General features: G+C 42.7%; 1 protein-coding gene across 1 annotated transcript; it reads left to right on the forward strand.

The window, feature by feature from the left end:
- The first annotated feature begins 1,873 nt into the window (after positions 1 to 1,873).
- LOC139182085 (zinc finger protein 485-like) lies at positions 1,874 to 24,328 on the forward strand. The gene is given in 13 exon segments (XM_070785561.1): positions 1,874 to 1,954; positions 5,482 to 5,608; positions 7,071 to 7,166; positions 10,327 to 10,350; positions 11,469 to 11,626; positions 11,628 to 12,198; positions 12,244 to 12,263; positions 12,387 to 12,591; positions 17,893 to 17,987; positions 20,886 to 20,992; positions 22,018 to 22,112; positions 23,427 to 23,473; positions 24,209 to 24,328. Coding segments are annotated over 13 exon segments (1,746 nt in total).
- The last annotated feature ends 859 nt before the right edge of the window (positions 24,329 to 25,187 follow it).

Genomic DNA, 25,187 nt, shown 5'->3' on the forward strand with positions numbered 1-25,187 from the left:
TTTTCTCTAGTTGCAGTGAGCAGGCTTCTCACTGCGGTGGCTCCTCTGGCTGCAGAGCACAGCACCTAGGGTGCCTGGCCTTCAGTAGTTCTGGCTCATGGGCTCAGTTGTGGTTCTCGGGCTCTAGAGCACAGGCCCAGTGGTTGTGGCACACGGGCTTAGTTGCTCAGCTGGCCTGGGATTTTGGTTTTGGTTCCTCAGGGTTTTAGTTCCTGCATTTGTAGAATGTCTCCTAGATTCTTCTGCTTCTTATAATAGAGTTTCAGATCCCTGCTTTCTAGGAGTAATGGGAATACGTGAGTTGAGAAAGACAGACGTCGTGATGATTCATTATGATTTTTAACCTTCCTCTCCACTGAGATAATCTTCATCCTTCATACTGCTGCTGCTACTAAGTCACTTCAGTCGTGTCCTGACTCTGTGCAACCCCATAGACGGCAGCCCACCTGGGCTCCTCTGTCCCTGGGATTCTCCAGGCAAGAACACTGGAGTGGGCTGCCATTTCCTTCTCCATATAGTGTGTGTGATATTCATACATATTAATCAATAAAACTGAATGGTTTCTGGTGATACAGTTGATGTGTGATGAATGGTTTACCTACCAACGACATTAACCTCTCCCACTTACTTAAGGTTGCAGGGAAGAATACAAGACAGTGAACTATTAGGTAGCACAGTGGGATGACATCTGTTACTGCCCTTAAGCCTCATATAATTTGATCATATATTTCCCACCATCTAGTCCATTGTACTTTTCCCCCTCTCTGTAACTGCAGGGACATGGTGACGGTTCTAATAAGAAGGATCATACAGAGTACTGTTGAGAGCTTCCCTGACTGTTCCATGCTGTTGCTGCCTCAGCATCTGTCTGGGGAGCAGGCAGCCTGCAGGTCCTTGAACTCACACCAGCCAGTCCTGTGAGCACCTGCACTAGGTGACCCCCTTCCTTGAGATCAGCAGTCTTGCTGAACCCCAGGGTCTACTGCACAGGCCCCCCTTCAGTGACACCCTCAGAGCTCACCAGAATCCTGCTCCTCTGGTTTGAATGGACCCATCCACGCTCAGCCTGGGGAGCCCACAGCACTTCACCCAGGGTCACTTATAAAGGCCTGAACCCCAAGTACTGGAGCTTTCTCTGCCTGGTTCTAGCCTGACCTCCCTCAGAAATTCCTACCCTAAACCCTCCCCTCCTGAGAGGTCTCAGCTGTGCTGAGTGAGAGGGCTCAAGCTCAGGGCTCCTGAGTGTGGGTCTTGGGGAAGAAGCATCAGAACAGAGAACTTGCTAAAGACATATTTAATGACCTCACCCCAGACCTGCAAATTCATAACTTCTTACAGTGGGGACCTGACCTCGAGGGGTTCATATTCACTGAAATTCATTGGCCAAGTGATTTCCATCTGTTTCCCATCAGGGTCACGTGACCAGTGTTAGTCACGGACCTCCTGGTGCCCTCCCCACAGAGTTGTCTCTTGGTCCTGTGGGAGCATCAGTGTGGTGTGTAGGAAGAGCTCCAGGGGACTCTAAGGGGAGGCCCGGGTTAAGGACGTGGCTCCTGGTCTACCTGTGAGACCTGAGGCCGGGCTTCAGTCCAAGGAGAGGCCGCAGGGTTGGTCTAACTGGATTTGGACCGGGGAAGTCAGTCAGCTCACATGGTCTGTGTGAGCAGAGGGTTAGGAGCTCTCTGTGGGGAGAGAACAATCAAGAAATAAGTCCACAGGCTGGTCTCCAGGTAGGAAGTGATTGTTCCTGAATCTCTCCTGAGATAGGACAGGGGAGGTGGGTCTTTTCAGCTTTTCAAGGGCCTTCTGTCTGTAGGTGAGGTGGTTGCAGGTTAAAGAGCTGTGCGGATGCCTTTGAAGGTACTTTCTCAAGATGCAGAGGTGTGTTTGCTACATAACATCCCCAGAGAAGACACAGCAGGAGGAAGAAGAGGAGGAAATGGCAGCTTCTCAGGTACATGTCCTGTTCAGGTCAGGGGCTGTGTCTGCTTTTCCTCCTGAACTGCCTGGATTGAGAATCTGCAAACCTTTAGTTCTCTCCTTCTAATTTTTCTGCCTGGGGTATTTGTTATCAACTCTATTTTTTCCTTTTCTTCTTATCGTGAAGACCGGCTCTCTAGACCACCTCTCCCTTGTGTCCCAGAGCCTGTTCTCCGGTTGTCTGTATCCTGGCTTTCTATAGAACATGATGAATTCTCAAAGTGAATTAGTGACTTTCAGCTGGTGAATATATTCCCTTTGTGAGAGATCAACACAGAGAGGCACTGGTATCCGAGATTCCCACTGGGATGTGGTTCGGTGTTGGGATCTTAGGCAAGTAGGGGAAATGCCATCATGAGTTTCCACGTGGATACGATTCAGCTCTTGAGGAGTTAAAAAATGCCCTTATATATTAAATCAACTCAGTGATCCAGAATTTTTCAGAAACTGCTCAGAAATAAAAAGAAAACTAGGAGATACTGTCCTCTGTAATGCTAAGACTTACTAGTTAAACACATTGTTAGGTGACAAAACAGAGGAAGTGTATATAAACTGAATTTTGCATTAAACTGATATCTTTTTATGTTAGGTTCAACTTATAATTTCCTTAATTTTTCCTAAATGCCCAGGCTCTGATAGTGCATCTTCCGTGTGATCCATTTACACCATGACAGATGATGTCCACTGGCTCTGGTGATTTCTCTGAGGTTATCAGGCTATGAAGTTCATTTTTTCCCCTCTGTCTTTAAACAAGGCTGTGGAAAAATGGAGTGAGGAACGTGTGAAAACCCTCACAGTTAATGGAGAAACTCCGCATCTTCTTGGTTTCTCTTTGCTTTGGAAAATGAACACTCACTGTGTTGATGATAGACACTGGGTTTTGGGAGTGGGGTTTTCATCACTCAAGCCCAGGTGTGGTTTTTCCAGTACACTCCATGCTCATATCACAGACATAGTCTTCTTACTTATTTTTTTTTCAAAATATTTGCAACAATCATATTGGTGCTAATCTGTTTTCACCTATGTTGAATTTCTAAGATACAGCTCAACAAAATGATACAGTTTTTCAGAAAATCAAAGTTTCAGAACCAAGAGCTCTAATTTATCTTATACGGTTGTATATGTTTGCACCCTAGTGTATTTAAATATGCAAAGACTATCATCCACAAGTAGATGTATATATTTTAACCCATTAAAAATCATCTCAATTTTATTGACATGAATCAGTTCAGTTCAGTTGCTCAGTCGTGTCTGACTCTTTGCAACCCCATGAACCACAGCATGCCAGGCCTCCCTGTCCATCACCAACACCTGGAGTTTACCCAAACTCATGTTCAATGAGTTGGTGATGCCATCCAACCATCTCATCCTCTGTCGTCCCCTTCTTCTCCTGTTTTCAATCTTTCCCAACATCAGGGTCTTTTCAAACAAGTCAGCCTTTCGCATCAGATGGCCAAAATATTGGAGTTTCAGCTTCAACATCAGTCCTTCCAATGAACACCTAGGACTGATTTCCTTTCGGATGGACTGGTTGGATCTCCTTACAGTCCAAGGGACTCTCAAGAGTCTTCTCCAACACCACAGTTCAAAAGCATCAGTTCTTCTGTGCTCAGCTTTCTTTATAGTCCAACTCTCACATCCATACACGGCCACTGGAAAAACCAAAGCCTTGACTAGATGGACCTTTGTGGACAAAGTAATGTCTCTGCTTTTTAATATGCTGTCTAGGTTGGTCATAACTTTCCTTCCAAGGAGTAAGCATCTTTTAATTTCATGGCTGCAATCACTATCTGCAGTGATTTTGGAGCCCGAAAAATAAAGTCAGCCACTGTTTCCACTGTTTCCCCATCTATTTGCCATGAAGTGATAGGACCGGTTGCCGTGATATTAGTTTTCCGAATGTTAGCTTTTCTTTAATACTCTTAATAAGTATATAGTCTCATTTTAATATATGTCTGTATGCATGAAAATGTTAAATTTTTTTTCTTGTTTTGGTATTCTCCCCAGTTATGTAAAGTTCTTTTTAAAAAATACACATATTTATGTGTTTGGCTGAGTTGTGTCTTGTTCATAGCCTGCAGAATCTTGGAGCCATGTGGGAGACTGTTGCAGCAGGCAAACTTTAGCTGTGGCGTGTGGGATCTAGTTTTCTAACAAGGGACTGAACCCAGCCCCCTGACTTGGGAGCTTGGACTACCAGGGAAGACCCTATAAAAACTTGTATAAACTTTCTTTAGTGTTGTCTCTGTGTATTTGTGTTTTACTAGTTAAATTTTAGTTCACATAAACTGAAGGAAAATTAAAAATCTGTCATTTAAGTAATGGTTGACAAAATATTTGCAAAAAGGTGGAACAATAATGTTGATTTTATATTATTTATGTGGTGCATTCAAGACTCTGTAAAAACTGTTAGAAAGACATATACTACTACTACTACTACTACTAAGTCGCTTCAGTCGTGTCCGACTCTGTGCGACCCCATAGACGGCAGCCCACCAGGCTCCCCGTCCCTGGGATTCTCCAGGCAAGAACACTGGAGTGGGTTGTCATTTCCTTCTCCAATGCATGAAAGTGAAAAGTCAAAGTGAAGTCGCTCAGTCGTGTCTGACCCTTCGCGACCCCATGGACTGCAGCCCACCAGGCTCCTCTGTCCATGGGATTTTCCAGGCAAGAGTACTGGAGTTGGGGTGCCAGTGCCTTCTCCGAGAAAGACATATAGTATATACTAAATAGTTCAAAAGATTATTGCGGCTATGGGTACTATTCTATCAGACCCATCAATTTTGAAAAACACTTAAAATTCAAAGTTAAGTATAAATTCTTACCTTACTAGTCTACTTCTTTGCTATTCAGAATGGTCATTGATGTATCAGAATTTTCAACACTGCTAGTTAAAATAAGCTTGTTAAAATGTGGCACATTGGCCCCACTCCAGAACTCTTAGATCAGAGCATGCTTTTTAAAATATTGCCTGTCTCCTTGATAAGGGCCTTCCCCGGTGGCTCAGATGGTGAAGAGTCTGCCTGCAATGTGGGAGACCTGGATGCGATCCCTTGGTGGGAAGATTCCCCTGGAGAAGGAAATGGCAACTCACTCCAGTATTCTTGCCTGAAAAATCCCATGGACACAGAAGCCTGGCGTGCTACAGTGCATGGGGTTAGAAAGAATCAGACATGACTGAGTGACTAACATACTTTCCCTGATAGACAGTTTATCTTGTGTCACACGAGTACAACTCTCAAAAATAGATAGGTCAGTGTGGTGTGATTGTTTTATAATTTCTCTTCCAGGTCAGAATAGTTTCTATAGTGGTCTGTGGATCATATCTCATTCTCCTTTCCTGGGTTAGAAATACAGTGGAAAATACGGCTGTATAAAAATTATATTCTTGTGTAACACCAGACATTCTCCTAAATCAAAACCATTTCTCTTGCTGGTTTCATCTCGGGTCACATTAGGAAGTCTTCCCATGTCACATGGCTCATGTCCTTTGTATTTCAGGGACGGCTGACATTCCAGGATGTGGCCATAGACTTCACTCAAGAGGAGTGGGAGTGCCTGGACCTCGGTCAGCGGGAATTATACCGGGACGTGATGTTAGAGAACTACGGGAACCTGGCCTCCTTGGGTGAGGATAACTGCCTTCCAGAATCCCTTAAGTACCTTCAGGGTTTTGGTTCGTTCATTCTAGAATGTCTCCTCGAATTTTCTGCTTTGTCCAGTAGAGGTTCAGATCCCTACTTTCTAGGGGAAAAAGGGTATTTGTGACATTTGAAAGAAAGACTTCATTATGGGTCATTATAATTCTAACCTTCTTCTTCCTTGATGTAATCTGCCTCCTTGTTGTTCAGTCGCTAAATCATGTCCAGCTCTTTGCGATCCCATGGAATGCTGCAAACCAGGTTTCCTATCCTTCCTTAACTCCCAGAGTTTGCTCAAATTCATATCCATTGAGTCAATAATGCTATTCAATCATCTCATCCTCTGACGCCCCCTTCTCCTCCTGCCCTCAGTCTTTCCCAGCATCAGGGTCTTTTCCAGTGAGTCGCTCTTCACATCAGGTGGCCAAATTATTGGAGCTTCAGTTTCAGTCCTTCCAACAAATATTCAGGGTTGATTTCTTTAGGATTGACTGGTGTGATCTCCTTGCTGACCAAGGGACTCTCAAGAGCCTTCTCCAGCACCTCAGTTCAAAGGCATCAATTCTTTGGTGCTCAGCTTTCTCTATGTTCCAAATATCACATTCATACGTGACTACTGGAAAAACCATAGCTTTGACTAGATGGACCTCTGTTGGCAAAGTGATGTCTCTGCTTTTTAATATGCTGTCTAGGTTTGTCATAGCTTTCTTCCAAGGGGCAAGCATCTTTTAATTTCATGGCTGCAGTCGCAATCTGCAGTGATTTTGGACCCCCCCAAAATAAAGTCTATCACTGTTTCCATTGTTTCCCCATCTACTTGCTATGAAATGATGAAACTGGATGCCATGATCTTAGTTTTCTGAATGTTGAGTTAAACTAACTTTTTAACTCTCCTCTTTCACTTTCATCAAGAGGCTCTTCAGTTTTGCTTCACTTTCTGCCACAGGGGTGGTGTCATCTGCATATCTGAGGTATTGATATTTCTCCCGGCAATCTTGATTCCAGCCTGTGCTTCATCGAGCCCAGCATTTCTCATGAGGTACTCTGCATATAAGTTAAATAAGCAGGGTGGCAATATCCAGCCTGATGTACTCCTTTCCCAATGGTACAGTTGTTCCATGTTCAGTTCTAACTATTGCTTCTTGACCTCCATATCCTTCATTCTAGGTTAGTGGTAATTCTGTAAGTTCTGTGGTATAAAATAGTGCCACTCTCCTCTTAAAACTGGATTTCTACTACTAGCTTTTGCCTTAGTAGTACTTGAGCATAATATCAGAACCTGATTTTGAGCATTTGTCTTTTAAAGGTGCTTCCAATAAACTACTTGGTAAAATCATTTTTTAAGGCTATTTTAACTTTCTTCCTTGACTTCTCTCTCACCTGAACACATATTGGATTGGAAATTGATGAATATCTGGGAAAACACATATTCCTTTTTCTGATGAACAGGTCTTGTGATCTCTAAGCCGGACCTGGTCACATTTCTGGAGCAAATGAAGGATCCCTGGGATATACGGAGAATGGAGACGCCAGCCGTGCACCCAGGTATGTGTCTATGGATGGAGCAGAAAAATCCGGTGAGAGGGACAAGCATTGTGGAGGAAGTCATACTTCGTGGTGTGGTTTGAGAAGATCTGCTGTGGAAATGATTTTGGATTAGCCTGGGTTTATTTCTGTCACTGTCATAGAGGGTCATCTCCTGACCCATTCCTGATTCTTTTTATCGTTTATGTAGTTTTCTCCAGTGGTTAATTTTCACATTCACAGTGAGAACCAAAATACTTGTCTGGCTGGGACAACCTGCATGACCTGATAGCTCTTCCATTTTGGGAGGTTTTAGAAAATCTGTGCACATTTCTGAGTAACTGTATTAAGCCCTTTTAGAAGTTCTGATTCTGTCCCTAGTCAGAAGTGTGTGGGTGGACTTGTGAACAAATTGCCACACTTCTAGGAATACTGGGGACAAATATTTTTTGTTTTCTACCCTATATTTTCCAACCCACTAGAAACTACACACATGACCTTATAAACTTCATACTCAAATTCTTTCTTCACTGCATAAAATATTTTGCTAAAATGAGAAAATGCAAACCTGAATTTTACTTTAAAGTTCCTCTTTTTTTAATATGAACTAACATTAAATGTGTTAAGTATATTTACCCCAATTCCTTAATGCTAAAATACTTGAATATATTTATTTAACTCATAGAGTTTTTAAATATATTCTTGGCATGAGAATTTAAGACATTTCCCTCCGTGCTTTTTTCTGATTGTTCTTCACTATTAAGCTTATAGATTATATAAAGGAATCTTTAAAAAGAAATTTTTCTCTTCCAATAATGCCATTTTACAAAGTTATGTTAGTTTGCTGTACAGAAAGAATAAGTGATACATATACACATTTCGCTCCTTGATTAGATTTCCTTCCCATTTAGGTGACCACTGAGCATTGAATAGAGTTCCCTATGTTCTCACCATATTTTTCAAGTCTCACTTCTTATTTTATTTCTCAAGAACTCTTACCTTATTAAATCTATCTTGTTTCTTATGAAACATGCCAGACTTTATCGTTTATGCCATCTATTTCTGATTAGTTCTAGGTCAATATCATTTACGATTTTAGATTCTATTAGAACATGCTCAGATAACAACATGAGTGGTAAGAAGTGGGTTAAATAATTAGTAGGCATTAGTATTTGTGGAGAAGGAAATGGCAACCCACTCCAGTGTTCTTGCCTGGAGAATCCCAGGGATGGGGGAGCCTGGTGGGCTGTTGTCTCTGGGGTTGCACAGAGTCAGACATGACTGAAGCAACTTAGCAGCAGCAGTAGCAGTATTTGTGAAAATGTTTTGTTTGTAAATTTGATTACTTAAAGGTAAAATTAATCATTACATTGCCCAACTGCTCTTCATTTAGCTGTTCCTGTAGGTTTTTGTCTTGACTTCTCCTCTACACCATACTCCTTTGTCATCTCATTTTGTCCAGTGTTCTGTGTTTGTGGTCTCTGTTCTGCAGGCTGCACATCCTAGTTCCTCTTGCTCTGGTGTCTGCCCCCTGGTGGGTGAGGTGGTCCAGAGACTTGTGCCCTTATCCCCTTGATAGGGAGTTGATTGTTATTATTGTGATCAGAGCCTGTCTGAATATTGAGGGGAGCTTCGTCTTTCCTCTGTGGCTGTCACTGCCCTGTCAGGGGTGGGGTCTGCTCCCTGATTAGTGGAGTAGAGTCCCCAGATCTACTTAGCTGTGTTTCTGATCTATGGTGCTTCTGACCCAGTGGGACTGGAGCACACCCACTGGGAGAGAAGCCACTGAGGATTGCTCCTCGGGGGATGTTCACCTCGGAGCGTGCTCTGTGGGTCATCTTCCATGTGTTGTGCGAGCTCTCATGTGACCCTGTGTTGGCATTGATCTTGGCCCCACCTGAACCATGGGCATGATGGCACTTGACCGTGGTGTCTCTCAGATGTTGTTTTCACCAGGTCACCAGCATAGATCCACTGTAGTCTCATGTCCCAGGTGTACATTCATTGTGGAGCTGGACCCCCTGCAGTGCTATGGAGGCAATGTAGATGTGACCTGGCCCAACCGCCTCATGGGAATGCCTACAAAGTCTACAATTGCTAAAGCCAGACTGGTCTTGCCTGCCAGAGCCTCGTTTCCATCCAGATGTTCTGTCGGAGCTGAGTTTACAAAGCCAGTTGTGGGGTGTAACACCATGGTTTGTACAGCTGCAAGGAGAGATCTCAGCTTTTCTTTCTTAGTGGTAGGGCCTGGGGCTCAGCTGTGGTTTCAGTGCCATCTGAACATTGGGACCACCCACAGGCGTGTGGTCTGAAGGTGCCCCTGGAGCCCACTGGGGAGGCGGCTGGGGAGGAGGAAGCAGCTGTGGGGGTCGTGAGATCACCCACCTAGGTGGGAGCCATTCCTAGTATCTGGAGAGGCAGGGACAGGCACAGGGGCAGAGAGGCTGCAGTGGGGTTCTTCCCTTTGGGCATCACTCAACAACGCTGCTCTGCTTCTCTGGTGGTTCAGGCTTCCTCCACAAGCATCCCGTTTGCAGAGCTCCTCCCTCCCTCCTGTCCCCTCAGGATGTCTCCTCACAGCCAACCGCAGTCCTCTGCCTGGGTCTGCTCTCCAGTCCCCACATTCCAGCACCCAGCCCTTGTGTGCAGCGGTGGACACCCTCTCAGGCTGCGTGGGCAGGGCTGGGCTCAGCAGCCTGTGTACAGGTCTCACTCTGTCCTGCACACTGGTTGCAGTGTTCTCTTCCCACAGAGAATGAGTCTCTCCTTCTGTCCCAACTGGGCTCCCCCCAGTGAGGGGCTTCCCTGGATGGGGAGACCTCTCCTCTCTTCAGTCCCCCCAGGGTTTTGTGGGTCCCATCCCACTTCTTTTCCTCTTCCTTTTCCTCCCTCATTCTTTTGTCCTACCTGGCTCAGCAGGAATCTTTCTTGTCCTTTCAGGTGTCCAAGTTCCTCTGCCGTGTTCTGCAGGGCTCTGTGAGAATTTTTCTACTTCAAGATGTATTCTTGATGTTTTTGTGGAGAGAGATGAACTCCACGTCTTCCGAATCCTCTGCCATCTTGACTTCTTCTATCTCAGTTTTAGGCTTAATCTAGCCAGTGTATGCTAATTGTATGTAAATTGTAAACCATATTCCCCGAGAATAGTAAGTAGAATAACTTATTATTTGGTATCTTTCAGCTGTGTCTTCTCACGACACCCAGGGTTTGAGGACCCAAAAGCCAGGCTTAGAAGATTTATTCCCAACAGCAAAGCTAGGAATATATGAAAGATTTCACCTTGGAAATTTACATTTAACCAAAGACTGGGAATATATGAGGGCATATAAAGAACAGAGAGCATGTTATGATGGACAAAACCAAATTGGTACAGATTCCCATAATGTAAACATTACCGCCAAAAGAAATCAAGGATGTGAATCAAATAGGGAAAAACCAATCTCAGATGACCAATTTCGGTCATCAACATCCGCAGATAAGTGTATATTTGTCAGCAAAGACCTACATCAACTCTTGAAACATACACGTTCTCTGAAGGGAAAGGTGGAAAATCTGGAAAGTCATCTAGTCTCTACTGCAAATACTCATTCAAACAACTCTGAGCATAGGTGTCTATTAAATATACATTCAAACATATCTGGAAACCAGAAACTTGAAAATGAGGGGGGAAATTCCCAATATAATCATTTTGAGGGATCCTTTAACAAGGGTTTATTGTTCTTCAACCAACAACTATTTTCTCCTTGTTCCAAAATCTGTAATGTGGATAATAATGGGAGAGACCTTATTCAACCATCATTGTTCAATACATATGGAGGTATAATTAGTGTGGAACAACTTTACAAGCGTAACAACATGAGTAATGCCTTAAGCAGGAGCTCTACCCCCAATAATTACAAGAGTATACATGATGGAATGAGAAGCTCTTCATGCAGTGAAACTGGGCATAATGTTGACCAAGACTCATATCTCATGAAACAACAGGGACATCAATTTTCAGACAATTCTAAACATAATAAGTATAAGAATATATTTTGTCAAAGCTCAAATCTCACTATTAATACGTATAAGAGTATTGATATTGGAGAGAAGACTTATAATTGTTATGATTATGCTAAAGCTTTTAACCAGTCTTCAAAAGTTATTCAACAGCAGAATATTCAGACTAAGCAGAAACATTACAAGTGTAATATATGTGGGAAAGTCTTTAGTAACTCACCAAATCTAAGTAGACATAGGAAAATTCATACAGGAAGGAAATGTTTCAAATGTACAGCATGCGGCAAAGCCTTTAATCAGAGTTCATATTTAACTGAACATCAGCGAATCCATGCTGGGAGAAACCATACAAATGTACAGAATGTGGCAAAACCTTTATCTATTGTTCACGTGTTACTCAACATCAGCGAATTCATACTGGGGAGAGACCTTATAAATGTACAGCATGTGGCAAGGCTTTTAAGCATAGTTCAACTTTAAGCTGAACATCAGCGAATCCATACTGGGGAGAGACTTTATAAATGTACAGAATGTGGCAAAGCCTTTACCCGTTATTCACTTCTTACTGAGCATCAACGAATCCATACTGGGGAGAGACCTTATAAATGTACAGAATGTGGCAAAGCCTTTAACTGGCATCTGAGTCTTACTGTACATCAGCGAACTCATACTGGGGAGAAACCATACAAATGTAAAGAATGTGGCAAAGCCTTTATCTCTTGTTCAAATCTTACTCGACATCAACGAATCCATACTGGGGAGAGACCTTATAAATGTACAGACTGTGGCAAAGCCTTTACCCGTTATTCATCTCTTACTCAGCATCAACGAATCCATACTGGGGAGAGACCTTATAAATGTACAGAATGTGGCAAAGCCTTTAACTGGCATCTGAGTCTTACTGTACATCAGCGAACTCATACTGGGGAGAAACCATACAAATGTAAAGAATGTGGCAAAGCCTTTATCTGTTGTTCACATCTTACTCAACATCAACGAATCCATACTGGGGAGAGACCTTATAAATGTACAGAATGTGGCAAAGCCTTTACCTGTTGTTCACATCTTACTCAACATCAACGAATCCATACTGGGAGAGACCTTATAAATGTACAGAATGTGGCAAAGCCTTTACCTGTTATTCACTTCTTACTCAGCATCAACGAATCCATACTGGGGAGAGACCTTATAAATGTACAGAATGTGGCAAAGCCTTTACCCTGTTATTCACTTCTTACTCAGCATCAGCGAATTCATACTGGGGAGAAACCATATAAATGTAAAGACTGTGGCAAAGCCTTTATCCATTGTTCACATCTTACTCGACATCAACGAATCCATACTGGGGAGAGACTTTATAAATGTACAGACTGTGGCAAAGCCTTTTCCCGGAGTTCAGGTCTTTCTCAACATCAGAGAATTCATACTGCAGGGAAATCTCAGAAATGTAAGGAATGTGGCAAAGGATTTCATCACAGCCATCACCTCACTCACCATCAGAGAATACATACTGCAGAGAAACCCTAGAAATGAATCAGTGATAAAAAAAGGTTGGTCCTAAAGTATACAATTTTGAAAAAACGAGTGTTTACTTTGGAAATATACACGAATGAAATACAAAAATGTAGACAAGTGTTTAATCAAACAGCAAAAGGAAAGCAATGCCAGAGAATTCATGAAAGCATTTCATTAGTACCACTTTTGTTGAATTACTCTAAACAGAAACACTGTAGCAAGTATGCCATAATTAAAACACGTACAAAATTGATAGTTAGTATGGATCACAAGATGAAGGGGTGGATATTTGCAGAGGTATAATTATTATTCATGTATCCTTGTTTATATTAATGTTATTTGAGATCATTAAGGAACCAAAAACGAATGTAATTCAACTCTCAAGTTACTATGCTGTGATTTGTTTCTACTGTATATATGAACTTCTGTTTCTGATGGTTGTTGCCTCAATTGCAAGAGAAGCCCTTCTATATGAGGTGGGAACCATTTATATTTATTCTCCAGTTTATAAGATTAACAACACAGTAATGTTATATGCACACCAAACCTCTAAATGGAGGTATTTGTCACTGATGTCAAACATCTGTGTTGTCACCATGATGTAAGTGTTCAGGGAATAATTCAAAGTAAGACGGAAGTTTGCTCTAAGTTTTCAGTAATCATGTTACTTGCTTTTTAAGCATAAAACAAGGGTTGTTCATTAAAATCTAAGGTATTTTTATAACATCAACATAGAGAAATCATGCATATTACCTGGCAGGCTGAAGCAAGGACACCTTCTCTGCTACCTGATGTAAGTATAGAAAACTCTTTCTGGAAAAGTCATATTAGTATAATAAATGTCCATCCATGTTTACTAAATTAGCCTCCATTTTGTAAACCATATAAATCACATTCATAGATCATTTCATCAGAGAAACAGGAAAGTTTTTAGAAGCTTGTAATCTGTATTTTAATCAAGGATCAAAACAACAGTTGTAAAAGGTTTTATTCCATCTGTGTAAAATTAATGTATGTTAATTAATAAAAGTGAATGGTTTTTTAGTGTTACAGTTGACGTGGAATGAGTGAAGGGTGAACGCACCACCAGCATTAACCTCTCCCACCTATTTAAGGTTGCAGGAAAGATAACGTTACAATAAACTATCTGTAGCACAGGGGCATGGCATCTGTAGAAATTAGTCCCTTACTGGCGTGAAACTCTCATAAGTTCATATATTTCCCACCATTTCTATGTTGTATCTCCTCTCCCATTTTGAAACTACTCGGACATTGTGATGGTTCTAATAAGAAGGACCATACAGAGTACTGTTGAGAGCCTCCCTGACTGCTCTGTGCTGTTGCTGCCTCAGCATCTGTCTGGGGAGCAGGCAGCCTGCAGGTCCTTGAACTCACACAAGCCAGTCCTGTGAGCACCTCCACTAGTGACCCCCTTCCTTGAGATGAGCAGTCTTGCGGAACCCCAGGGTCTACTGCACAGGCCCCCCTTCAATGACACCCTCAGAGTCTCACCAGAATCCTGCTCCTCTTGGTTTGAATGGACCCATCCACGCTCAGTTGGGGAGCCCACAGCACTTCACCCAGGGTCCTTTATAAAGGCCTGAACCCCAAGTACTGGAGCTTTCTCTGCTGGTTCTAGCCTTGACTTTCCTCAGGGGCCCTCAAAGCTTCCTGTGAATTCTCTCAGGACCTAGAGTCAGAAACTCACCTGCTTCAATTGTCCTTTGTTCTTCTGTTAGCTAAAGCTTTTCAGGGGCTCACTTAAGCAAATGTAAATTTAACAAAGTCACAAAAAGAATAATTAAAAGCCATGATAGTAAAGTTCTGAACCAAGATTTGTAAATCTTACCCAGTATAATTCTTAGCACATGTTTCTTATCTAGGCTTAAAGGAACTGTTTTCTCATGGCCTTGGCATACATAATATAATTTATATAACACACATTGAATACAATATATAAATATCTGAAGGTATACATGTTAGCAGTGAGAAAACCAAGAAGGAATATGTGAGTGTATGTGTATTCGTACACATTTAACTTTGAGAATTTAGAAATGCTAGATCCAAACTGGTCGTTTTAGAATTGCAGAGGATTTACTAAAAACTGCAAAACTTGTCAGTTTGTCAATTATCTGTTTTGTCTACTTTTCATAGAATTCATTTCCTTGAATGTCAGGAGGTTCCGTTTTTTAAGGAACTTCCACACTGTCCTCCCGAGGGACCGCACCAGTTTACATTCCCTCCAGCCGTGTAGGAGGTTCTCTGATCTCCAGGCCTCTTCAGCCTGGAGAACATGCTAAGAATTATAATATGATACTATTAGTGGGCTCTTTGCTAATTGTTATTCTGACTGGCATGAGGTGATGCATCATTGTAGCTTTGTTTGCATTTCTTATTGTTTCCCGCTGGTGAGCATCTTTCATTTGCCTCTTGCCCTCTAAAAGAGTAAGCTGCCCCACCCAGCTCAGCAGTTATGGCGCACAGGCTTAGTTACCCCAAAGCATGTGGAGTATTCCTGGACCAGGGATCCAGCCCATGGCCCCTGCACTGTCAGATGGATTATCCACCACTGGGTGGCCAGTCTGTTTAGCCTTTTTTCCTTTTGAGATGCATATATATTTTTCATTGGCATATAATTGCTTTACAATGTTGTGTTAGTGTCTGCTGTAGGACATCATCCAGCAGCCATAAGTATACATAAATCTGCTCCCTCTTGAACCTCCCTCCCATGATCTCCATTTCACCCTTCTGGTCAGCACAGACCACCAAGCTGAGCTCCCTGTGCTATACAGCAGCTTCCACTAGCTAACCTGTTTTAACCATCAGTTCAGTTCAGTTCACTTGCTCAGTCATGTCCAAGTCTTTGCGACCCCATGGACTGCAGCACGCCAGGCCTCCCTGTCCATCACCAACTTGCAGAGTTTGTCAACTCACGTCCACTGAGTCGGTGATGCCATCCAACCATCTCATCCTCTGTCGTCCCCTTCTCCTCCCACTTCAATCATTCCCAGCATCAGGGGCTTTTCAAATGAGTCAGCTCTTCACATCAGGTCGCCAAAGTACTGGAGTTTCAGCTTCAGCATCAGTCCTTCCAATGAACACCCAGGACTGATCTCCCTTAGGATGGACTGGCTGGATCTCCGTGCAGTCCAAGGGCCTCGAAAGAGTCTTACCCAGCATTTCAGCCACGGTGGTGTATGTGTGTCAATGGGGCCCTTCTTCTTCTCCTGCCGTGTCCACACACCTGTTCTCTATATTTGTGCAAATATTGTCTTCACAGATATTTATGGAATCTAAAAAAATGGTGTTGATGAACTTATTTACTGAGCAGGAATATAGGCGCAGAGGTAGTTCTTAAGCTTTTGGATGTTAAGCTTTCAAGGCATAAAATACATGGACAATCATTCCATGCATTTTACTAAGTGAAAGAAGCCCATTCAAAAATGCTACAAAAAGTAGGAAGTTTACAAGATGACATTTTGGCATAGGTAAATGTCCATATGTGCTCAGTTGTGTCTGAGTCTTTGTGACCCCAGGGGCTGTAGCCTGCCAGGCTCCTCTCTCCATAGATTTCCCAGGAAAGGATACTGGAATGGGTTTCCATTTCTTCCTCCAGGGGATCTTCCTGACCCAAGTATCACCTGGATGTCCTGCATCAGCAGGCAGATTTCCTCCCACTCAATCACCTGGGAATCTAGTAGGAAATATAGAAGAGATTAAAAAGGTCTGTGGTTGCCATGGGTTTCAAAGGAGGGACTATGAATATCCTAAGTCTAGAGAACTTTCAGGACCTTGAAATAATTTGTGTTAAACTGTTGTGATGGACACATGTTATTATACATTTAACCAGAGGTATGGAGTGCACATCCCTAAAAGAGAAACATAAGGGTACACTAAAGAGTTTATCTATTTACTGTCCATGTAGATTCATCAGTGGTAACAAATGCTCACTCTGGTGGGGAAAGGTAAGTAGGGAAATTGTCCACGTGTTGGGACAAGAGGTATATGGGAAACGTCTATACCTTATTCTCAATTCTGCTGTGAAACTAAAATCTTCTACCAAGTTGGTACTGGTGCATGCACACTGAATATTTTTTAGAATATATAATATTAGAAAGATGGACATGCTTCTATCTTTAATTTTTCCTTAGTCATTATACTTTAAAGATGTGAGAAAATAGAGTTCTCTAAATGGAACAGACAACAAACTGTAGCAATTGATTCATAAAACCTAGAAAAACACACACAGGAAGTAGAACAACAACGTTCTCACGTCTAAATTCATGTGTAATGTAAATTATGACAACACCGATCATTATTTGCTTGGTTGGTCATCAGATAGCATTTAGGGCATCATTTTCAAAGGCATTTATCTCTGCCCATACACACTGTTAACCTAGCGTGTCCTGCTCAGTTCAGTTCAGTTCAGCTGCTCAGTCCTGTCCCACCTTTTGCGACCCCATGGACTGCAGCTCGCCAGGCCTCCGGCTGCCTCTGGTTTATTTTCAAAGAAAGCCTTGATGGAAACACCTCTAGGCTCCTGGTCTCTGAAGTTGGAGGTGCCACACCTGCAGAGAGGTGGTCACAATGCAAATCATTTTGTGAAAATCTGTGTCCCCAGGCTGCAGAGGGGGGTAAAAAAACTAAGGATGAGGGAGATCTGTGGGAAGAATTCTGCAAGTAAAGCCTGGCAGGAACCCAAGACCCCCAGGTAATTCCCACCAAACACTCACCGCTCCCCTCCCCTCCCCTAAGGGCACAGACCATTGGACCACCACACCCAGCCTAGAAAGAGCCCCTCCCCAGGGAATCAGGTTGACCTTTGCTTCTGGAAGTTCCTGCCCTAAATCCTCCCTTCCTGTGGTCTCAGTTGTGCCAAATGTGAGGTTTCCCTCAGGGCTCCTGAATGTGGGTCTTCCTCTTGCATTTCTTCAAAACCCTCGTAGGCTGGGTCAGGTAGCCAAGAAGTAGGGTCCTTTGTCTCTCGTGAATTGTTCTGCGGCCTGCTCTCTGTAATGCAAAAGGAAGGACAGGAACTAGCTGGAAGATCTGCAAATAGAGTGGAGCACCGGGATGTGATTAGCATATCAGGTTAGTCTTGATTACCCACTACAGCTCAGGAACACAGAAAGTCAGAAAGAGCTCAGAAAAGGGTGAGAGAAACAAGAAAACCCTTTCTTCTTTTTTCACTGCAGCAGTTGCAGATTAAACGGCTATATGGATGCCTTTGAAGGTATTTTCTCAACATGCAGATGTGAGTTAGAGACGTACATCCCCACAGAAGACGCAGAGCAGGAGGAAGAAGAGGAGGAAATGGCAGCTTCTCAGGTAATTGTCCTGTCCTGGGTCTGGGGCTGTGTCTGCTTTTCCTCCTGAAATGCCTGTGAAACTGAGAATCTGCAAACCTTTAGTTCTCTGCCTTCTAATTTTTCTGCCTGGAGTGCTTGTTATCAATCTTATCCCCCCCGCCTTTTTTTAATAGTGAAAACCAGCTCTTCAGGTTTCGTCTCCCTCGTGTTCCAGAGCCTTTTCTCCATTGTTTGTATTCAGGCTTTCTATAGAGCATGATGAATTACTCAACATGAAATAGTGACTTTCAATGTTGAATACATCCCTTTGTGAGCGATCAACACATGAGGCACCTGGTACCAGAGATTCCATTGGGATGTGGTTTGGTGTTGGGATCTTAGGAAGTTGGGGAAATGCCGGTGATGAATTTACATGTGGATGCAATTCAGCTCTTCTAGAACAGGAGTAAGAAAATACGCTTGTTAATAGAATGAACTACAGCATTCCAGCAATTTTTCAGAAGTTAAGTAGCAGAGACAATCCTCTATACCGATAAGAAAAATATACTAATTAAATGGACTATTAAGCTACAGATCATGGGGAGGTATATAGGAGGTGGAATTTGCAGAAAACTGACATTTTTTCATGATAGATTGAGATCATGGTATTCCCTAATATTGCCCAAAATATCTGGCAGTGATAATGCATTTTTCCATGACTCTTACCCCGTGACCTCTGATGTTCACTGGTTCAGGTGCTTCTGTGAGATTTCCACACTATGAAAATTCATTTTTTTTTTATGTGTCTTGAACAAGGCTTTGGAAAGAAAAGTGATGGATATGCCTATCATCAGTTAAAGAGGAAATGCCGTATCTTCTTAGCTTGCTCTTTGCTTTGAAAAATGAACACTGTCAGCTAAAACAGATGCACAATTTGAGAGATGTGAATTAAGTTTTATTTGGGGCAAAATGAGGACAGCAGCCAGGAGACAGCACTCAGATAACTCAGAACTGCTCCAAAGAGACAGTGGGGAAGGTCAGTCTATGATTTTGGTGAAGGGGGGAGTTCAGTGCAATCAAGCACTTACTTACGAACGTTTCTGCGGTCGTGAGGAACTGAAGTCATCATTTAGTGGTTTAGTGCTTTTCTAGATATGAAGAGATACAAGGATTGGGATCATGAAAGCAGTTCCTGAAAATACCTAACACTAAAAGACCTGTCCCACCAGATTTTCCTGGAGCAGAGTGCCTCAGTCCACACTGAACTCCCTCGAGGGGATTGAAGTCAACAGTTGCAGCACCATAGGGTCATTCTCCCCAGAGGCAGATGGCGAACGGCCCTTGTTGAGTCGCCCAGCAATGCTCGTTGGCAAGTGCCGATTTGTAGTTGACAACACTCATGTGTGTTTAGTAGAGATGCTGGGATTGGAGTGTGGATTTTCATCATTCAAGCCCAGGTCTGATTCATTTCCAGTACACTCCACACTCACATCACAGATAAGTCTCATCACATTTCTGTATTTTCCAAATGTTTATAAGAATCATATTAAGTGCTATTCTATGTTCAACGTGTTAAATTTTAAATTATAGTTCCCATACAAATGGTAGATTTTTGAGGAAATTAAAAAATTCACAACTAGAGCTGTCTATTTTTGTTATCATTGTGTATGTCTTACCCTAGTCTATTTAAAAAATTAAAATAATATCATCCTCAAATATTTATGTACATTTTCAATCAGTTAAAAATTATCCTGAATTTTATTGACATGACAATTCTTTCTCTTACTAATTAATAAGTATATAGTCCCATTTTAGTGTATGTCTGTATGCGATGAACTGTTAAACATCATTGGAATGATTTTTTTCTCTTTTTTGAGATTCCCTGAAGCAGGGGAATAGCTACCCCACTCCAGTATTCGTGCCTTGAGAATCCATGGACAGAGAAGCCTGGCAGGCTACAGTCCCTGGGGTTGCAAAGAGTAGGACACGACTGATTGACTAACACTTTTCTTGTTTTTAGTATATTTACAAATACAGAAAATTTCTATAAACTTTCATTAGAGTTAGCTCTGTGCATTTGTCTGTTTTTTATTAAAGTCTAGAGTCATAAACTGAAGTAAAAGTTGCTGCTGCTGCTGCTGCTAAGTCGCTCCAGTCGTGTCCAAACTCTGTGCGACCCCATAGACGGCAGTCCAGCAGGCTCCCCCTTCCCTTAACTGTCGTTTAAAGAATGTTAGTTAAATATCTGCCAAAAGATGCTACAGCAACATTATTGATTTTTAAATTATTTCTGTTCAATTGATTCTCGAAAAACTGTCAGAAAGATATATAGCATATACCAGATCGTTAAAATGATGTTGTCGCCAGGTTACTATCCTATCAGATCTGTAAAATTTGTAAAGCACTTAAAGTTCAAAGTTAAATATGAATATCTTTCCCTTATTATCTACTTCGTTGCTGTTCAGACATTGTCACTCATGGAGCAGAATTTTCAACATTACTAGTTCAAATAAGCTTGTTAAAAATGTGGCACACTGAGTCCACTCCAGAACACTTGAATCAGGAAGTGCTTTTAAAAAGTATTTCCTGTTTCTTTTGATAGACAGTTTTATCCTCTGTCAACTGAGTACAGCACTCAAAAATAAATATGCCAATGTTGATCTGATTAGTGTATAATTTGTCTTCCAAATCAGAATAATTTCTGTAGTGGTTGATGGATTGTATCTCATCCTCTTTTCTTGGGGTAAAAATATGGTAGAAAATATCACTGTGTACAAATTATATTCATGTGTAACACCAGCTGCTGCTGCTGTAACACCAGACATTCTCCTAAAATCAAAACCAGTTCTCTTGTTGGTTTCATCTTGGGTCACATTAGGAAGTCTTCCCAAGGCCACAAGGCATCTGTACTTTGTATTTCAGGAACGGCTGATATCAGGAGTTGGCCATAGACTTCACCCAAGAGGAGTGGGAATGCCTGGACCTCGATCAGCGGGAATTGTACAGGGATGTGATGTTAGAGAACTACAGGACCTGCCTCCTTGGGTGAGGATAACTGCCTTCCAGAATCCCTTATCTACCCACATGTTTCGTTCCTGCATTTCTAGAATGTTTCCTAGAATGTTCTGCTTCTTATAATAGTTTCAGATCCTTGCTTTCTATGGGGAAAAATGGATTATTTATGAGTTGAGAAAGAAGACTTCATGATGATTGATTATGATTCTAACTTTTTCCTTGATGTAATCTGCCTCCTCCTTCTAGGTTAGTGGTAATTCTGTAGGTTTTGTGGTATAAAAGGGTGCCATTCTCCTTTAGAAATCAGATTTCTACTATTACTTACTTTGGCCTTAGTAGTACTTGACTAGAATCTCAAGATCTTTTCTTTATGTATTTGTTAGTTATAAAAGTGCTTTTGATAAAGTATTTGGGGATATAATTTTCTGGGCTATATTAACATTCAAACCATGCCTTCTCTAGAATGTTAATAATGTAATGAGCAAGATTAGAGTCATGATTAGAGTCATGTTCGACTCTTTGCAACCCCATGAAATAGTCTATGGAATTTTCCAGGCCAGAATACTGGGATGGGTAGCCGTTCCCTTCTCCAGAGGATCTTCCCAACCCAGGCATCAAACACAGGTCTCCCACATTGCAGGTGGCTTCTTTTCCAGCTGAGCCACCAGGGCATGTTAATACAGCCTAGGAAATGATGTCCCCAAATACTTTATTTCTGGGCTGTATTGACATTCTACCACGCCTTCTCCTGGCTTCCCAGATGGCACTAGTGGTAAAGACCCTGCCGTGCCAAAGCAGGAGACGTAAAAGAAGTGGGTTCGATTCCTGGGTTGGAAGAACTCCTGGAGGAGGACGTTGCAACCCACTCGAATTTTTGTCTGGAGAATCCCATGGACAGAGGAGCCTGGCAGGCTACAGACCTAGGGTGGCAAAGAGTCAAGACATGACTGGAGCGACTTAGCACATGTGCCTTCTCTTCTCACTTGAATACATATTAGATTGGGAAACTGATGAATCTCTAGCAAGAACAAATCACTCTCCTTTTCCTGTAGCAGGTTTGTGGTCTCTAAGCTGGACCTGGTCACCTTTCTGGAGCAAATGAAGAATCCCTGGGATGTAGGAGACTGGAGCCACCAGCCATATTACACAGGTAGGTGTGAATGGATGGAGCCGATGACTCAACGACAGGTCCCAGGATCAGTGAGGAATTCATCTTTTGTCATTGTGGTTTGGGAAGATCTGCTTCAGTGGAAATGATTTTTTAGACGAAGTGACTGGGGTTTCTTTCTGTAGCTCTGTTGCTGTCATAGGCAGATATCAACCTGCCCCATTCTGTCTCTAAGTCATTCCTGAAATCATAGTCCAGTGATTACTTTTCTCAATCGCAGTGAGAACGAAATGCTCTTGGCCTGTGACAACCTGAATGAATCTGTTTACTATTCCATTTCTGGGGGGTCCTAGGGAAACGGCACTTTTATGAAAAACTCTAAGACGCTCATATTAAAGTTTGTTTCTACCTCTAGGTGGCAGTATGTGAGTGGAAATTGCAGACATTACTGCCAAAGTTTAGGAATACTGGGACAGTGGGTTGTTTTTGTTTTTGTTTTTTTTTTCTGACTTTATAATTTCTAAAACACTGGAGGCTACAAATATGATCTTTATAACTTTTAAATTCAAGTAATTTCTTCACTGTATATACCATAAACCTCCCTAAAGGAGAAAGAATGCATATCTCCGGATTACTTCAAAGTTTTCTGTTTTCTTCATATGAACTCTATGAAATAGTAGTGTATTTGCCCCCAATTCCTCAATGCTAAAAGACATAAATATATCAATTAACTCAAAGAATTTTCAAAATAAATTGGCATAAGAGCTTAAAACATTTTCCACCATATTTTTAATGGTTTCAAACTATTACAACTTTTTAGATAATATACTGTTTTTAAATGTTCTTATTGGAGTCTAACAGGTTTACACAATGTGTACCAGCAAAGAGAATCCATTTTTACGTATAGATATCTACTCTTTTTTAGATTTCCATCCCAATTAGATCTCCACAAGAGCATTATAGCATTCCCTGTGTTCCACCATAATTTTTAAAGTGCCTCATTTCTTAATTTCCTCATGAACAACTACTTTATTTTGAATTAATCTTGTTATCAGCTTCCCAGACTTTGTCCTATATGTCCTCATTTCTGATTAGACCTACGTCAGTATGGTTATGATTTTTAGATGGAAAACATCTACTAGAACATGCTAAAGTAAGAAGTGGGCTAAAGCAATTAGAGGGACACCTAGGGGCATCTGCATTCAAGATGACGTAAGTCAAAAAGTAATCATTAGACCGCCTGTCTCTTCTTCATTTAGTGGTTCTTGTAGCTTTTTGTCTTGCTCCTTCCTGTACACCATACTTCTTTGTCCTCTCATTTTGTCACATTTTCTGGGTTTGTGGTCTGTTCTGCAGGCTGCCGGATCCTGGCTCCTCTTGCTCTCTTGTCTTCCCCCTGGCGGGTGAGGTTGGTCCACAGGCTTGGACCATTAACCCCTTGATCTGGGCTTTGATTGCTGTTATTGTGACCCGAGCCTCCCCTGGATATTGAGGGGAGCTTCCCCTTGGCTCTGTGGCTGTCACTGCCCTGTCTGTGGTGGGATCTGCTCCCTGGTTGGTGGAGTCGAGCCCCCAGATCTGTTTCTTCACTGTGATTCTGATCTGTGGTCAAGGCAGCTAAGATTGGAGCACACCCACTGGGAGAGAAGCCACCAAGGATTGCTTCTCTGGGGATGTTCACCTTGGGGTGTGCTCACGTGCTGTGAGTCTCCTGTGACCCCATGTTGGCACTGCTCTTGGCTCCCCCTCAACCATGGGCATGCTGGCACATTGCTCTGGTGTCTCTCAGATGTTGTTTTCACTGGAACACCAGCATAGATCCAGTGAACTCAGGTCCCAGAATTGCACTCATGGAGCTGGACCCACTGTGGTGCTATGGGGGCAGCTCAGACTCTGGCCTGGCCCCACCCCCTAGCATACATCCCCACAAAGTCTACAGCTGCTAAAGCTGCACTCCCGTGACTGGGGGAGCCCTGGTTGTCCATTCAGATGCTCTGTAGGGGCTGAGTTGACAAAGCCAATTGCAGGTATAAAAGCATGGTTTGTGTAACCGTGAGGAGAGACTTCAGTTTTTCTTCCTTTAACCCTGGGGCTCAGCTGAGCTTTCAGCTCCTTCTGTGTGTGTGGCCCACCCACAGGTGTCTGCTCCAGAGGCTGCCCCAGAGCACAGGAGTCTGCTGATGGTGGAGGAGGTGCATGGGGGGGAGGCTGTAGGCTGGAGCTCAATAGAGCCAACTGGGGTGGTGGCCCCTTCCTAGTGCTGGGGGAGGGAGGGGCCAGCACAGGGGGAGAGGGGCTGCAATGGTGGGTCTTCCCTTTGGGCATCACTCAACAATGGCGCTCTGTGCTATGGTGGTTCAGGCTTCCTCCACAAGCGTTCCTGTTTATAGAACTCCTCCCTCTGTCCCATCCCCTCAGTACGTTTCCTCACCGCCCACAGCAGTCCCTCTGCCTGGGTCTGCTCTCCAGGACCCCACATTCCAGCACCCAGCCCTTGTCTGCACTGGTGGACACCCTCTCAGTCTGGGTGGCAGGGCTGGGGTCAGTACCCTGTGTACAGGTCTCACTCTGTCCTGCTGCCACAGACTGTTGCCATGTTCTCTTCCCACAGAGAAGGCTCGCCTTCTGTCCCAACTGAGCTCGCACCAGCCCCAGTAGATAAGAATAGTAGATAAGAAAACTTTATTTGGTATCTTTCAGGCTGTGTCTTCTCACAACAACCCGTGTTTGATGTCCAAGAATCCAAGGTTAGAAAATTTAATCCAAAAGCAAACCTAGGAATTTATGAAAGAGCCTCACCTTGGAAACGAACATTTAATGAAAGACCAGGAATATACGGGGATATGTGAAGATCTAGAAGATGTTCATATGGACATAAAGAAAGTGAGATAGTTTCACACAAGGTGGGACATTACTGCCAAAAGAAATGAGCAATGTGAGTCAAACTTCTGGAAAACACCCATTTCCGATTATCAACATTCTGCAGAGAAGTGTATCTCTTCAAGCAAAGGCTTAAATCATTTTTTGAAACGTACACGTCTCTGAAGGGAAATGTGGAAAATCTGGAAAGTCATCCAGTCTCTCCTGCAAATACTCATTCAAACCACTCTGAACACG

Source organism: Bos indicus, unplaced genomic scaffold (genome assembly GCF_029378745.1).
Source record: "Bos indicus isolate NIAB-ARS_2022 breed Sahiwal x Tharparkar unplaced genomic scaffold, NIAB-ARS_B.indTharparkar_mat_pri_1.0 scaffold_80, whole genome shotgun sequence".
Classification (NCBI taxonomy): domain Eukaryota; kingdom Metazoa; phylum Chordata; class Mammalia; order Artiodactyla; family Bovidae; genus Bos; species Bos indicus.